Genomic DNA, 17242 nt, shown 5'->3' on the forward strand with positions numbered 1-17242 from the left:
GATGTTCTAGAATTAATATATTTAGCAAAACATAGTTTTAACTATGAACTTAAAAACTTAAAAAAAGATCTCGTTATAACGCCATAGCTGAGTGGGAAAAAAATATGTGTGGCAGCAATGCGTCACCATATAGAGCCGCCATAATGACTATAGTAATCAATCTGTTGTGGTTATTAAGTAGTTGCTATGGTAACACAACAACTATAGCAATAAATCTGTTGTTGTAATTCTATAGTTGCTATGACAACAACAACAACAACTAAATAATCAATCCGTTTCGGTGATTCCATAGTTTCTATATGGTAACACAACAACTAAATTAATTAATCTGCTGTGGTGATTCTACAGTTGCTATGGTTACGCAACAACTACATTTATCAATTTATTTGTGATTCTATAGTCGCCATGGTAACATAACCATAGTAGTTAAATTGTTGTGTTGATTCTATAGTTGCTATGGTAACACAACAACCACAGTAATAAAGCTGTTGTGTTACCATAGCAGCTATAGAATCTTCACAATGACTATAGTAATTAATCTGTTGTGGTGATTCTATTGTTGCTATGGTGACGACAACTATAGTAATTAATCTGTTGCTGTACTATACAGTATTTAAAACAGTTTATCAATTCACTACAGTTGACACTACAGTTTGCATGTTCTCCCCACAATGGCATGGGTTTCCTTCGAGTGCAAAGACATGCGGTACAGGTGAATTGGGTAAGCTAAAATTGTTCGAAGTGTATGGGTGTTTCACGGTAATGGGTTGCAGCTGGAAGGGCATCCGCTGCGTAAAAACTTGCTGGATAGGTTGGTAGTTCATTCCGCTAAGGCAACCCCAGATCAATAAAGGGACTAAGCCAAAAAGAAAATGAATGAATGAATGAATGGATGAATGAATGAATGAATGAATGAATGAATGAATGAATGAATGAGTATGGTTCAAAGACACGGTATAATTTACAATAAATACCTATGGTATTTTTTTTCCTGTGGGATATCCTATGGTCAGTCCTGCCATGGTCGCTTTGTAGAAGACAAGAGGAGGGAGGAAAAAAGAAACACACAAAATAATGCAAATGCGTCGGCATCATTTCCATAGCAGAAGATTATAAAGGTGACATTGATACAGCACTGATACGCTGTAATCCTTGCCGAGTCCTTGGACAAGCTGTTTCCTCTGCGCTTCTTTCAACCTTCTTGGCTGAAGTCTGTGTGCAGACGAGATGTAATTAGGCCCGTTTCTGCAGTCTGATCTAACAATACACTTATAATGGCAAATCTGTGTTGCTTCCATGCGGCTTGTGGCCTGTAACTGCTTCATGGTATTACATGAAAGAGGATGATGCGTATTAATATTTATGAGGATGCAAACGCAATGCTGTTTTGGACTGTATATGGGATTTCAGGCCTTGTCACCTGCACGCGAGTCTCGCCCCGGGTGAAATAAATGACCTTTCCACAGGTGTGTGTGTGTGTGTGTGTGTGTTTGCACAGGTCTGCGTGTAATGTTAGATGACTAGAGGTATTGAGAAGACAGGTAGTTTTAAACTGTAACATGACATGATAGAGTACAGCACCCAGTTAAACTACTGCCAATTTGCAAGTAGTAGTTGCAGTGCAAGGATATAGTACATGAATAAATGAATGAATGAATGAATGAAAGTATGAATGAATGAATGAACTTACAAATAAAAAAACAAATAAACAAATGAATAATAAAATGCAAGAACATAAATAAATGGAAGAAAGTTTACATAAAGAAATGCAGTAACATAAACAAATAATGAAAATAATGAAAATATTTTATTATTGTAAAATATGAAGAAAAATGTATTTAAATAGATGAATTATTTATTACTTTAAAATAAAAACAAATAATTATAATAATAATTTGTTATTATGGTAATATATAATTAAATATGTTGTTACTTTAAAATTTGAACAAATAAATAAATAAACAAATAAAAATAATAATTAAATAAAAATAAATAAAAATAAATGCTTATTAAGGTAAAATATAAATAAAAATATTTAAATAAATAAATTATTTATCACTTTAAAATATAAACAAAAATATAATAATAATAATAATAATAATAATATTAATAATAATAACAATAAGAAGAAGAAGAAGAAAAACAATATTAAATGAATGAACAAATTAATAAATAAATAAATAAGGCAATGCAGTAGCGCTGTAGGTAGTGCTGTCGCCACCCAGCAAGAAAGTTGCTGGGTCACTGTTTCAAGCCTCGGCTGAGTCAGTTGGCGTTTCTGTGTGGAGTTTGCATGTTCTCCCTGTGTTTGCGTGGGTTTCCTCCGGGTTCTCCGGTTTCCCCCACAGTCCAAACACATGCGGTACAGGTGAATTGGGTAGGCTAAATTGTCCGTAGTGTATGAGTGTGAATGATTGTGTTTGGATGTTTCCCAGAGATGGGTTGCGACTGGAAGGGCAGCCGCTGCGTAAAAACATGATGGATAAGTTGGCGGTTCATTCCGCTGTGGCGACCCCGGATTAATAAAGGGACTAAGCCGACAAGAAAATGAATGAATGAATGAATAAACAAACAAAGAAATATGTTATTATTGTAAAATATAAATAAATCAATAATTTGTTACTTTAAAATATGAACAAATAGTTAAATAAAAATAATAAATAAAAATAAATAAATATTTTTATTTAAACAAACTCGTTCGCTTTATTTTTTGGATTCTGTTTTTGTCTTACCTGGTTTCTTAAACCGCTTTTCCCCGGACTCGAACCCGGACGCCTTTGTCAACTCCTCCTCTCTGCATCTGAAGTCCGCCGACGCACACGATGAGCTGACAGGACAAACTGACTGCAGCGGGAAAGCCCTCCACAAAGCGGTCAGCCGGCAAGCGCGAAAGAAAACAGCGTCACACCACTCTGTAGCGTTCGCTTAAAAAAATTAAATGCAGCCATACGTACCTCCCAGGACGTATTTTGCGGTCTCCAGAAACGTCCGCTGAACTATGTTTTCAGAATGAGCCTGGGTTGAGTTAGCTACATGTTTTCAAGAACATGGAAAACATTATTTAAATTATTAAATAAAAATATTATAAAATATGACAAATTATTATTGGTATATAAATATATATTTTTTAAAAGTTTTGTTAATTTTTGTTTTAGTGGCAAAGTCTGGACACTGGTCCTTTCTTGTCTAGTATGTTGTGCACGGCTCAAGATTTCTTCAGTCGAGCACTCATTCCTGTCATTGTCTGTCTTCTTTGTATGAGCGCCGTCTTGGCTGCACTTCTGCCATGCACGATCCTGCTTTTTGCAAGCATGCAAGGCCCAGGCGTCGTTTGTTTTGTCTGCAGCATGCTGTTCTATTCTCAGCGCCTCGGTATAGTTAGTTTCGTTTATGGTTGTCACAGGTATGAAACATGCACATTGCATGTGAGTACATGGTGTTGTGTGAAGCAGGCGGCTTAATGTTTACATTGTGTGCTTTAGTGTTGTGTTACATGTGAAGATACGGTTAATGAGTTCTCTCATTGGCGGCAGGTTCTAGTCCGATCTATTGCTTTCCTGTCTATTGTCTAGTCCCACCATCTACTGTATGTTAACTCATTACTAGTTTATTATGTTCACCTGTTTGTTTGTTAATCATTTCTCATTTATAGCTCTCTCTTGTCTGCTGTCCTGTGCCAGTTTGTCGTCTTTCTTTCCAGTATCAAGTCTTGTCTAGTCGTGTCCAGTCCTGCTTTTCCCTGCCAGCTCAGTCATGTTTGTTTTAGTGTCTTTATTGTTATTTTTTTCCCATCTGGGTATTTATTTATTTATTTATTTTTGTTATCTCTTAGTTTTATTTTTATTAATAACCCCACGTTTTTATCCCTGTGATTGAGTCCTCATCCTTCTCTAACCCAAACCCTGACAGAGTTTTCCTATTTAATACTTGCATTAATTACCATCTGTGTGTTTAAATAACTTATTAAATGTTTATCCAGTGGGGATTTTAAGAATGAAAATGATACCAGCACAATTTAAAGTCACGTTAAAATTGATTTCATCCTTATTTATTAGAAGGATATCACCAACATTGTCTGCTAAAAAATTTCTGAATACTAATTTCTGAACTAACCAGTTTAGAAAAGCAGAAGTACAATGATCAATTTACTGATCATTAGGAGTTTGGAACAGCTTTAATGATGCAATCAAAATACAATATAACACTAATAACAGCAATGCAACGTTCGTTCCAGTGTTCAAATGAGCACCAGACTAGCAAACGTAGTTAAAACCACAGCATTTCTTTTCAGTTCCTCTGTCAAGAACTGTGATCAGAGCACGCAGATGCATCAAAAAGAAACTCAAATGGGCCGAGACTCTCTCAAAACTCCCAGACAAAATGTTCTCAAACGAAGCTTAAGCACATAAAACAGAATTTGACTTATGGGGAGTCCCTCCGAGATAATTAGCTCTGGCTAAAAATTCTCCATTCTCCAGCAAGATGAATTAAAAGCGAGGAATCAATGAACATCTTTGTCTGTTAATGCCCTTTAGTAGCAGAGATAAGAAACAGTGATTACAATTAGATGCGTAATTGTCTTAGGCAAAATACAGCTGGCGACGGAGATCGATGGGGAGGGTTTTAAAGGGACAAAGATAATAACAGTAATCAGTCTGTCATTATCCAGATCATTCTGATTCCGCCGAGGACCCCGAGGTCTCTTCTGTGCATCTTCAAATATTAATATGTTTTCTTGAAATTGCAGCCAGGGTAATTTTATTTAATGCCTCAAGGAAAACAAGCGTGCCGGGAGAGTGACGCTACTCAACTGGGGACAGATATTTTAGCACACAAGGCATTCTTCTAAGGATATAAGTTGTCTAAAGCTGAAGGTGCTGCTGCACTTATACAGTAGGTGTGTCAGAATACACTTCAGCTATTTTAAGGAGGGGAAAATGGTCGTTGTACCTGGCACATGGTGTAAAAGAGCCAGACAGAATCTGCAGATATTGGATTTTTCTTTTTCTGTGCAGAATTTAGGACAGAATCTGTGAATCTGTGAGGAATGATTTTGAGAGTTTAGTAGCTAAATGAAAGTAGAAAAATATAATAATGCAAAGGTTTAAACGTTTACAATGCAAATCCAATTAGAACCACCTGTTTGGCGAACACTTTCTTATTTAATGCTATTTTGCTACCTTAAGGAAGGGTAAAACTGTCCGACCTGGTGTAAATGTTTTTTCTTTCTTTCTTTCTTTTCTTTCTTTTCTTTCTTTCTTTCTTTCTTTCTTTCTTTCTTTCTTTCTTTCTTTCTTTCTTTCTTTCTTTTTTTTCTTTCTTTCTTTCTTTCTTTCTTTCAGTTGTGTTTGTGTGTCTATTCTATGGTTTAAGTGTATCTTTTTGTATTACTATTTTATTCAGTTCAATTCAGCTTTACTTGTATAGCGCTTTTACAATGTAGATTGTGTCAATGCAGCTTCACATAATGGTCATAGTAACTGGATCAGGGTGGTTCAGTTTTTAGTGTTTAAGTTCAGTTCAGTTTAGCTCAGTTCAGCGTGGTTTGAAGTCATTATTGAGAGTCCAACACTGAAGAGCAATTTATTGACTTAATTATTTGTGCTCTGTTCTATAATTGTAGATGATAGTTATTATTCGAAATTTGCCTTGTTGTAATTGTGTTATAATACAATAAAAAAAATAAAATAAATCTAAATTCCAAATTCTGACTTTTGCCAGAAGAACAAATATTATCAGACATACTGTGAATTTTTTATTTTATTTATTTTTTTGGTCTGTTACACATAATTAGGGAAATATTTAAAAAAGGAAAAAAATCTAAGGGGGGCTATATATATATATATATATATATATATATATATATATATATATATATATATATATATATATATATATATATATATATATATATACATACACAGGGCTTTACATTAACTTTTTTGATCACCAGCCACTGTGGCTAGTAGATTTCCAACATTACAAGCCACTAGCCAAAATTTTGTTGTCTGGAAAATATATTTTATATAAATAAATGTGACTTTGACAAGCTAAAATGACTTGATTTAGATGTTGTGTTGTCCACATGCCTCTTCATTTATTTCACTGTTTGTGTGTGTTGTGTATGAGCTAGCTCACTGTGCATGAGCAAATGGGTTGTGTCGCATTGCAATTGGTTTTTGTTTCACATGACTTTTTAGGGCTCAGAATAAAGGTTTTACCAAACTCATCTCTAACCACACCAAAAAGAAATAATTATTTCATAGCCACATATTTAAATGTGTCAAAACAAGCAAATATTTAGCTGTATACATGCACTTTTTATTTAACAAAACTGTTAATGCATCTAAAATATGCACAGTAATCTGTCCAGGCTAAAGGTCCAGATCAGCAGTTACTACACACAAATGGGGAGTTAATCTCATATTAAAGAAATGTTGTTGTAAAGGATGATAATTAAACTATATTAACAAAATAACTGTAAGCAAAAGAAAGCAGGTAAAAACACACCACGAGTGATAATGAAAGGATGATCACGTGCCTGAGAATAATTAAAACGTAAGCAGTGGCTGCTGCTGCTGCTTACAAATATATATATATATATAATTTTTTTTTAATATATATATATAATTTTTTTTAACATATATATATATATATATATATATATATATATATATATATATATATATATATATATAAAATTATTATTATTATTTATTTATTTTTTAAATCTTGAGCTCTGAAAGCAGCAGGACTATGGGCACACGAGCATCGTTTTTTTGTCTAGTCTTTTTCAAAGAGAACCGATCGCAAGGGAACGGAAAAAAAGCACAAGTAAACGGGAGCGCGCACGCTTTTAACAGTCGTGCACATCACATCACCTGTGCGCGCGAGTAATCATCCTCTCATACGATATTCACCTGCTTTGTCTTGAACACAGTTATTGTTTTTAGTCGTGCTGCTTCTCGATTCTAAGATCACGTTTGCATGCATATTGGTCCATCCTTAATGTCGAACGCTGCTTTAAGAAAACTACAATGTCAAAATTATTTTCAACCAGCCAAAGTGGCTAGTGGGAGCGGCTGTCCAACCCGCCAACCCACTATATGCGGGTAGATTTCAGCTTTGGCGGGTTGGACAGCCCAGTGTTAATGTAAAGCCCTGTATATATATATATATATACACAAGGGTTTTTGAGACTCTCCGTGTTTGATTTTGTTTTTATATACACAATTATGCCGTCAAACTGTTGTATAAACGCAATATCACACGAGTAGCAGTGCGATATGGCTGTATATCGGCACTGGTGGGAGGCGTGCAAGGCCACAGGCTGAGTGCCTTAGTGCCAATATACAGTCATATCGCACTGCTACTCGTGTGATATTGCGTTTATACAACAGTTTGACGGCATAATTGTGTATATAAAAACAAAATCAAACACGGAGAGTCTCAAAAACCCTTGTGTATGAGGAACTACTTTCTTCTGGATTCAAATCATGAGCTGACAGTTAAACAGCTGAGCAAGCATCTTTTAAACTTTAGATCTGTAGTGTCGGCTTTTTGCTGGCTGTATTTGGGCGGAGTAATACACAAAAGGTAAAGAGGCTGTAGGAGTTCTGACATTGCAGAATATCGCATGGCTATCAGCCAATCAGATTTGAGAACCAGACAGAACTGTTGTATATATATATATATATATATATATATATATATATATATATATATATATATATATATATATATATAAACTTAACCAATCCCTACTGAAAAATCCAGCTTAAACCAGGCTAGGCTGGTTGGCTGGTTTAAGCTGGTCGACCAGGCTGGTTTTAGAGGGGTTTTGGCCATTTCCAGGCTGGTTTCCAGCCATTTCCAGCCTGGTCTTAGCTGGTCAGGCTGAAAGATGACCAGTTCAAACCAGCTTGACCAGCCTAGCCAGGCTGGTAGCCCAGCCAAAACCAGCTATGTCCAGCTTAAACCAGCCTGGTCAAGCTGGTTTTAGCTGGATTTAGCTGGTCAGTTTCCAGCCTGACCAGCTAAGACCAGGCTGGAAATGGCCAAAACCCCTCTAAAACCAGCCTGTTCGACCAGCTAAAACCAGCCAACCAGCCTAGGCTGGTTTAAGCTGGATTTTTCTGCAGGGATTAGTTTAAGAAATTTTGTAAACAAAATAATTCATTCCCATATTGAGGATATCTGCAGAATAGTAACAAGCAATGTGTACGCAATATGAAAGACTCAAGACTGAACACAAATCAGTGTAGCTGTGCCTTTACTGAATGAGCACTGTGCTACATCCCACAGATCACACTAGTATGTCTTTCTTTTCTTTTTCATTCTTTTTTAATCTGTTTTAACACATTTTAATCTGTTTTGATCTGTTTTTAATCATTTTTATTCTCTGTTGTTTTTATTTTCTCATACGTGTTTCTTTTATTCCTGTTTATGTAAAGCACTTTGAATTACCATTGTGTCTGAAATGCGCTGTATAAATGAACTTATCCATATCACTATACAACAAACGAAAAAAACGAATGCGCCATTAACATTAGAGCAGCTGCTAGTCTGTCAATGGCACAGTCTATTTCAGTTGCCTCAATATAGTAACACACCAATAATGTGCCTTTATGCACCTCATTTTCAGCCCAGCACGCCCATGTGTGCACAAATGCATTTGCTATTGAAACAATGTGAAGCAGGATGTGAAAATTATACCCGTGTCAGTCTGAAACTAGCATAAAACCACTTATGTGTATTGAGTGTGTGATAGAATCCATATGGTATACACGCTAATACATCACATTCTGCAGGAGACGGCTTATCTAACTGAGGTAAAAGTGCCAGGACCAGTTAAGTTGAGCTAGACCAGCATATCAGCTCATCTTCATCCCAGCGCAGGTCAAACGTGCCAGAGATAAAGCAGTGTGTGTTTCACGGTCACCTCTAAATCTCACAGAGCAGCCTAGAGTGCTCCTGATGAATTATTTCTGCTCCTAATCAAACCTGCAGCCATTTCGAATAATACCGTGTCACTCATTTAAAGCTTGACGTTATTCTCAAATAAACTCACAGATAAAGTAGTTCCGGCAGGTTTGGAGCGCATTACAGCTCCATATCACTACGTTGAATGACTTCAGTTATTTCACTGCAACAAAAGTCAGTCACTCAATTCTGATTGGCTGATGAGCACTCTAAGGTGTTTGGTTATTGTCAGATAAATGCACAGATAAAGTAGTTCCAGCAAGATTTCGAGCACATTACATCTTTATATCACTACGCTGAATGATTTGAGTTATTTCATAGCTACACCAGTCAAGTACTCAAGTCTGATTGGGAGATGAGCACTCTAAGGTGTGTGGTTATTGTCAGATAAACTCAAAGATAAAGTAGTTCCGGCAGGTTTTGAGTGCATTACAGCTCCATATCACTACGCTGAATGATTTGAGTTATTTCACAACTACAACAGTCAAATACTCAATTCTGATTGGCTGATGAGCACTCTAAGGTGTTTGGTTATTGTCAGATAAACGCAAAGATAAAGTAGTTCTGGCAAGATTTCGGGCACATTACATCTTTATATCACTACGCTGAATGATTTCAGTTATTTCAGTTACAACAGTCAAAATCCTCAATTCTGATTCGCTGATGAGCACTCTAAAGTGTTTGGTCATTGTCAGATAAACTCAAAGATAAAGTAGTTCCGGCAGGTTTTGAATGCATTACAGCTCCATATCACTACGCTGAATTAATTGAGTTTTTTTCACAGCTACACCACTCAAATACTTAAATCTGATTGGCTAATGAGCACTCAAAAATGCTTTGTTATTGTCTGATAAACGCACAGCTAAAGTAGTTCCGGCAGTTATTGAGTGCATTACAGCTCTGTATCACTACGCTGAATGATTTGAGTTATTTTACAGATACAACAGTCAAATACTCAATTCTGATTGGCTGATGAGCAATCTAAGGTGTTTGGTTATTTTCAGATAAACGCACAGATAAAGTAGTTCCAGCAAGATATCGTGCACATTACAGCTCTATATCATTACGCTGAATGATTTCAGTTTTTTCACAGCAACATCAGTCAAAATACTAAATTCTGATTGCCTGATGTGCACTCAAAGGTGTTTGGTTGTAGTCAGATAAATGCACAGATAAAGTAGTTCCGGCAGGTTTTGAGTGCATTACAGCTCCATATCACTACGCTGAATGACTTCAGTTATTTCACAGCAACAAAAGTCAAAAACTCAATTCTGACTAGCCAATGAGCACTAACGTGTTTGGTTATTGTCAGATAAATGCACAGATAAAGTAGTTCCGGCAGATTTTGAGTACATTAGATTTACATATCACTATGCTAAATAATTTGACTTATTTCACAAAAACAACAGTCAAATACTCAATTCTGATTGGCTGATGAGCATTCTATGATGTGTGGTTATTGTCAGATAAATACACGGCTAAAGTAGTTCCGGCAGGTTTAGAGCACATTACAGCTCTATATCACTACGCAAATAATTTGAGTTATTTTACAGCAACAACAGTCAAATACTCAATTCTGATTGGCTGATGAGCACTCTGTGTTTGGTTATTGTCAGATTAATGCACAGATAAATTAGTTCCGGCAGGTTTTGAGTACATCTCCATATCGCTTCCCTAAATAATTTGAATTATTTCACAGCAACAACAGTCAAACACTCAATTCTGATTGGCTGATGAGCACTCTGTGTTTGGTTATTGTCAGATTAATGCACAGATAAAGTAGTTCCGGCAGGTTTTGAGTACATCTCCATATCGCTTCGCTAAATAATTTGAGTTATTTCACAGCAACAACAGTCAAATGCTCAATTCTGATTGGATGATGAGCATTCTATGATGTGTGGTTATTGTCAGATAAATGCACAGCTAAAGTAGTTCCGGCAGGTTTAGAGCACATTACAGCTCCTTATCACCACCGTATCACTACTCTGAATGACTTCAAAAATCACGTCAAAGCACAACAGAAGGCTTTTGGATGAGATGTGTAAGAAACTAGTACTACACACAGGAGCGGATTGAGAACAAAAATCTGACAAATAACTGAAATACATCATCTGAAGAGTAGATTCAGGTGTGGAGACCAGACTACAAGCAAAATAAAGCATTCCGGGTAGTTGAATTATAAAAAATGCATTTAAAAAATACATGTTCACAAAAGTAAGTAATGCACACCATTATTTTAATCACTTTACTGCAACATTATTCAATAGTTTATAAGCCCGTCTTTAATTATCCCTTACTTGATTGCCATAATAGATAATAGACTTGATTGATTCAGACCTGCAATTTGTTAGAGTGAAAAATAAACAGTAAAAGCTGCATCAAGGCTACACTGTGTGCCCTGTTTACTGTCTATACTCCTTTACTCTATATATACTCAGTTAACAGGGCTGTAATGGATCTCCTTTAGTCCTCGAGTGAGTTTTCCGTCACTCTCTATTCTCCATACATACCAGTATATGAGCCGGCCACCAATCAATAGACTGATCAATAGCATGAAAGTCAACAGGGATGCGCGTGTATGTAGATGAAGCCGGCTGTGCTTGACTTCAGGAGTGCAGCGTGTTTGCCAATGCGTGCTATAATAAGAGTTCTGGAGAGCCATATTTATCTGCTTGGCAAATTATTACCATGGTAACATGACAAGAAATTACTCAATACTCAGAAGTCGTGGTTGACAAGCTTGTGTGATTCCTTATTATTATAAGACAAGCATGAGGGTTGGAAGACCAACAGCAGCTTCATGTGCTTATGTATTAGATCTTAACTTTCTTTCTTTCTTTCTTCCATTTTCCCATTCTTTCTTCCATTCGTTCATCAATTATTCCTTATGTGATATCAATGATAGACTTGATTGATTCAGATCTGCAATTCATTAGAGTGAAAAATAAACAGTTAAAGCAGCATCTAGATTAGACTGTGTGCTCTATTACTGTCTGTACTTCTTTACTCTATATATACTCAGTTAACAGAACTTTCTTTCTTCCATTCTTTTTTTCTTCCATTTTCCTTCCTTCTTTCTTTCCTTTTTCTTCCATTATTTGTTTCCTCAGTTCTTTCTTCTTCCTTATTTTTTTCCTTAAAATCTTTGTTTCTTCCATTCCTCCTTTCTTCCATTCTTCCTTTCTTCCATTCTCTCATTCTTTGTTTTTTCTCTTTTTTCCTTCCATCCTTTCTTTCTTCATTCCTTCCTTGCTTCCTTTCATCCATTCTTTGTTCTTCCCTTCCTTTCTTTTTTCTTCCTTCCTTCTGTTTTTCCATTCTTTCTTTCTTTCTTTCGTTTTTTCTTTCCTTCTTTCTTTCTTTCTTTCTTTCTTTCTTAATTTCTTTCATTGTTCGGTTCTATTTTTCTTCCATCTTCCTTATTTCTTTCTTTGCTTTTTTCTTTCTTCATTTTATTTTTCCTTTCACTCTCCCTTCCTGCCTACCTTTTTTCCTTCCTTCATTTCATTCTTCCATTTTTTGTTCCTTCCTTCCTTCCCTCCATACTTTCTTAAATTATTTGTTTCTTCCTTCCTTCCTTTCATTCTTTCATTTTGTTTCTTCCATTCTACCTACCTTCCTTCCTTTTTCATTCTTTCCTTCCATTCTCTCATTCCTTGTTTCTCTTTGTTCATTCCTTGCTTTTTCTTTCTTTCTTTCTTTTTTTCTTTCTTTCTTTCTTTCTTTCTTTCTTTCTTTCTTTCTTTCTTTCTTTCTTTCTTTCTTTCTTTCTTTCGTTCCCTCCTGCCATTCTTTATTTCTTCTATTCTTCTGTCCTTTATTTATTTATTTCATTCTTTCATTCTTTGTTCATTCCTTTCTTTCTTCCTTCCTTCCTTATTTCATTCTTCCATTATTCTATTCTTTACTTCTTCATTCCTTTTTTTACATGTTTCCATTCTGTTTCTTCCATTCATTTTTTCCTTCCCCCTTTCTTCTTTACTCTATTTCTTCCAATTTAGTTCTTTCCAATCTTCCTTCTTTCCTTCTTTCCTTCTTTCCTTCTTTCCTTACTTCCTTCCTTCCATTCTTCCATACTTTGTTTCTTCCTTCATTCCTTTCTTCCTTCCTCCCTTCTTTCCTTTCCTTCTTCCATCCTTTGTTTCTTCCTTCCTTCCTTCCTTCCTTCCTTCCTTCATTTTATTCCTCCATCCTTTTTGTTTCCTCCTTCCTTTCCTTCCTTCCTTGTGTCATTTCTTCCTTCCTTTCTTCCTTCCTTCCTTCCTTCTTTTATTCTTTCCTTCCTTCGTTCCTTTCTTCATTCATTCCTTCCTTCCTTCCATCCTTCTGTCCTTTCATTCATTCTTCCTGCTTTCCTTTATTTCTTTATTTCATTCTTTAATTCTTTGCTCTTTCTTTCATTCTGTCCTTCCTTCCATTCTTTATTCCTTCCTTCCTTCCTTCTTTCCTTCATTTCTTCCTTCCTTCCTTCCATTTTTTATTTCTTCCATTTTTCCATTCTTTGTTCCTTCCTTCTTTTATTTCATTCTTCCTTTCTTCCTTCTTTCCATTCTATGTTGCTCCCATTCTTCCTTCCTTCCTTCTTTCTTGATTCTTTTTACTCTTCCTTTCATTCTTCATTTTATTTTCCACTCATTTCTTCCTTTCTTCCTCCATTCTTCAATTCTTTTTTCTTCTTTGCATTATTTCTTTCTTTCTTCCATCCTTATTTTTTCCTTCTATTCTTTGTTTCTTTCATTCTTCCTTCCTTTATTTCATTCTTTCTTCCTTTATTCCTTTCTTCCTTTTTTCTTTCCGTCATTTCTTTCATTATTCCTTTTTTTCATTCTTCCATTCTTCCTTTCTTGCTCCCTTCCATCCTTCTTTTACATTATTCATCCAATCTTTCTTTCTTTCTTTCTTTCTTTCTTTCTTTCTTTCTTTCTTTCTTTCTTTCTTCCTGTTTTCTTTCTTCCTTCCTTTCTTCTTTCAATCCTTTTTCCATTCTTTGTTTCTTCCTTGCTTTAATAATGTTTATTTCTTGTAATATTATTTCAGTTTTTATTGTGTTTTTGTTTAAATATAAACAAAGTCTCATTAAGCAGATAAGACATCATGTGCTTTAAACAATGTAACCATTAATGAAATTGTGTTTTATATATGTTAGTGCTGGGCAAAGATTATCCACAACAACGTTTACTTTGGATGCGATTAATCGTGATTAGTCTTGCCTATCACAGAGCATGTAACATACATGTCTCAATAGTGCACAGGGAGAACAACAGACATATTGAACACACTAGACTGGCAGCTTCTTCTAAAATAAACAAAATGTGGTTTCCACGGGTAACGGCGTGACCTCTGCCCTGGAACTGAAACCCGAAGTACAGATGACATGACTTTACGCTAAACGCAGCCATGCAGGAGCTCAGCAGAATCAAAGAGAGCTTTACAGCAAAGAAAAGGGGTCACGGCAGGCTGAAAGCAGTTGTGCATGTATAAACAGCTCTGCCGGCCTCCGTTTCTTCACTGCTTAGCATGAGGAAACATCTTTAATGAAACGCACACCGCAAACTCTCCCGGCTGCCGTTCCGAGTCTCATGAACCCAATAAAGCCCATTCAGATACAGATCCATTTAATTTCCAGCACTTTATCTGAGCTCGCATCTCCTTAAAGAGACAGTGCACCAAAATAAAGACAGTTCACCAATTAATCACACTCAAGAGTTTCTCTCTCTCTCTCTTTCTTTCTTTCTTTCTTTCTTTCTCTTTTTCTTTCTGTTCTTCTTTTTTTCTTTCACTATATTATTCTTCATTTCATTCTTCTTTCCTTCCGTCCTGGATCCTTCCTTCCTTCACTTCATTTTACCATTCTTTACTTCCATTCCATTTTTTCTTTCTTTCAAACATTTTCTCACTTTCTTTCTTTCTTTCTTTTTCTTTCTTTCTTTCTTTCTTTCTTTCTTTCTTTGTTTCTTTCTTTCTTTCTTTCTTTCCTTCTTTTTTGTTTCTTCATTTTATTCTTCATTTCATTCTTTCCTTCCTTCCTTCATTTCATTCTTCCATTCTTTGTCTGTTCCTTCCTTCCATCCTTCATTCCATCCTTTCTCCCATTCTTTGTTTCTTCTATTCATCCTTCCATTCTTTATTTCATTCTTTCCTTCCTTCTTTCTTTCCTTCCTTCCTTTCTTTGTTTCTTTCTTTCTTCCTTCCATTATGTTTTTTTTTCATTTTTTCTTCCATCCTTTCTTCCTTTCATTCTCCCATCCTTCCTTCCTTTCTTTTTTCTGTCCATCCATCCTTCCTTCATTTCTTTTATTCTTCAATCCTTTGTTTCTTCCTTCCTCCCTTCCTTCCTTCTTTCCATCCTTTCTTTCCTTCCTTTCTTTCCTTCTGTACTTTCTTCCATTCTTTCTTCATTCCTTCCTTCCTTCTTTCCTTCCTTCCTTCCTTCCTCCATTCCTTCATTTCATTCTTCCATCCGTTGTTTGTTTTCTCCCTTCTTTCTTCCTTCCTTCATTCCTTCCATTCTTTCTTTCTTCCTTCCATCATGTTTTTTTCCAATTTTTCTTCCATCCTTACTTCCTTTCATTATTCCATCCTTCCTTCCTTTCTTCTTTCTGTCCATCCATCCTTCCTTCATTTCTTTTATTCTTCAATCATTTGTTTCTCCTTCCTCCCTTCCTTCCTTCTTTCCATCCTTTCTTTCATTCATTCTTTCTATAGTCCTTCATTTCTTTATTTCATTCTTTAATTCTTTGCTCTGTCCTTCCTTCTGTACTTTCTTCCATTCTTTCTTCATTCCTTCCTTCCTTCTTTCCTTCCTTCCTTCCTTCCTCCCTTCCTTCATTTCATTCTTCCATCCTTTGTTTGTTTTCTCCCTTCTTTCTTCCTTATTTCCTTCCTTCATTCCTTCCATTCTCTCTTTCCTCCTTCCATCATGTTTTTTCCAATTTTTCTTCCATCCTTACTTCCTTTCATAATTCCATCCTTTGTTTCTTCCGTCCATCCCTTCCTTTCTTCCTTACTTCCTTCCTTTCTTTCTTTCTTTCTTTCTTTCTTTCTTTCTTTCTTTCTTTCTTTCTTTCTTTCTTTCTTTCTTTCTTCCTTTCATTCTTCACCTTTGTTTTTTCCTTCCTTTCCTCTTTCTTTCCTCTTTCTTTCTTTCTTTCTTTCTTTCTTTTTTTCTTCCTTTCATTCTTCACCTTTGTTTTTTCCTTCCTTTTCTCTTTCTTTCTTTCTTTTTTCTTTCTTTCTTTCTTTCTTTCTTTCTTCCTTTCTCTTTCTTTCTTACTTTCCTTCCTTCCTTTCATTCTTCCATTCTTTGTTTCTTCTGTCCTTTCTCTATTCCTTCCTTCTTTCCCTAATTTCTTTCTTTCTTTCTTTCTTTCTTTCCTTTCTTTCTTTCTTTCTTCCATTGTTCATTTATATAACCCTTTAAAGTTTCAAACTAACCCAACAAAGCACCAAATATTTTCCCCAACTGGTTGAGTTATTAAATAAATAACCAAACAAAGGTATTAAATATTTGAGGAAATATTGTGAAAAATTCCTGAATCTGTTAAACATCATTTGGGAAATGGGAAAATTTAATAATGAAATAACTGAATCTAATAATTTTGACTTCAGCTGCATTTGTCATTACGAATCATTCTCCAATCACAGCGCAGCATTACTGCTTTGACTCTCCTCCTCCTGCCGCTTGCCGTCTGCATTAGGATTCCTCTGAACACTCGAATGCCCCATCAAGGATAAATGTTAATTAGATTTGTTTGTAAACTGGAACTCTTCTACGGCTCACTATTTGGGAGGATTAAATGCACACCACTTTGGCCTGTTAAATATTAACTACTGTTTGCTTGCACTGCTTTTTCCTCCCTTCTACAAACCCCTGAGAAGATTTGTTTTGGGTGATTCTCACCAAACGCTCAAACTAATTTGTATCTTGCATAAAAATGAAGCGCCCTCTTTTTGTAATGCATTGTAACATTGTTTTTGTGAGATGTATGCACATTCTATGGTAATTCATATTACCATAATGCGTTTAGATTTTGTGTGTGTGCGTTTAAATCCCATTAGCACGATGCAGTGCAGTACAAATATTCATTAAATTTAGCATAAAGACATTAGTATGCAACATTTACTTAAACAGTTGAGTTAGTGCTTTAAATGCATTTAAAATCTGCAAATGATTATCAAAGTTTGGGTTCATTTACCTATACAGTTAGCTTTTCAATATGTACAGATATACAGTAAATGTATTATTAATATGCATATTTAA

The 17242-nt window shown here is 35.5% G+C and overlaps 1 protein-coding gene across 1 annotated transcript; it reads right to left on the reverse strand.

Moving 5' to 3' along the window:
• Window positions 1-5181: 5181 nt before the first annotated feature.
• LOC147840945 (uncharacterized) lies at window positions 5182-16419 on the reverse strand. The gene is made up of 4 exons (XM_087280958.1): window positions 15990-16419; window positions 14841-14952; window positions 12598-12797; window positions 5182-5337 (listed from the first exon to the last, which is right to left on the reverse strand). The coding sequence occupies exons 1-4, from the start codon at window positions 16377-16379 to the stop codon at window positions 5182-5184; spliced, it is 858 nt and encodes a 285-aa protein (XP_087137084.1). The 5' UTR covers window positions 16380-16419.
• Window positions 16420-17242: the final 823 nt, after the last annotated feature.

The sequence above is a fragment of the Danio rerio genome, chromosome 14 (genome assembly GCF_052040795.2).
Source record: "Danio rerio strain M-AB ecotype USA chromosome 14, GRCz13ab, whole genome shotgun sequence".
Classification (NCBI taxonomy): domain Eukaryota; kingdom Metazoa; phylum Chordata; class Actinopteri; order Cypriniformes; family Danionidae; genus Danio; species Danio rerio.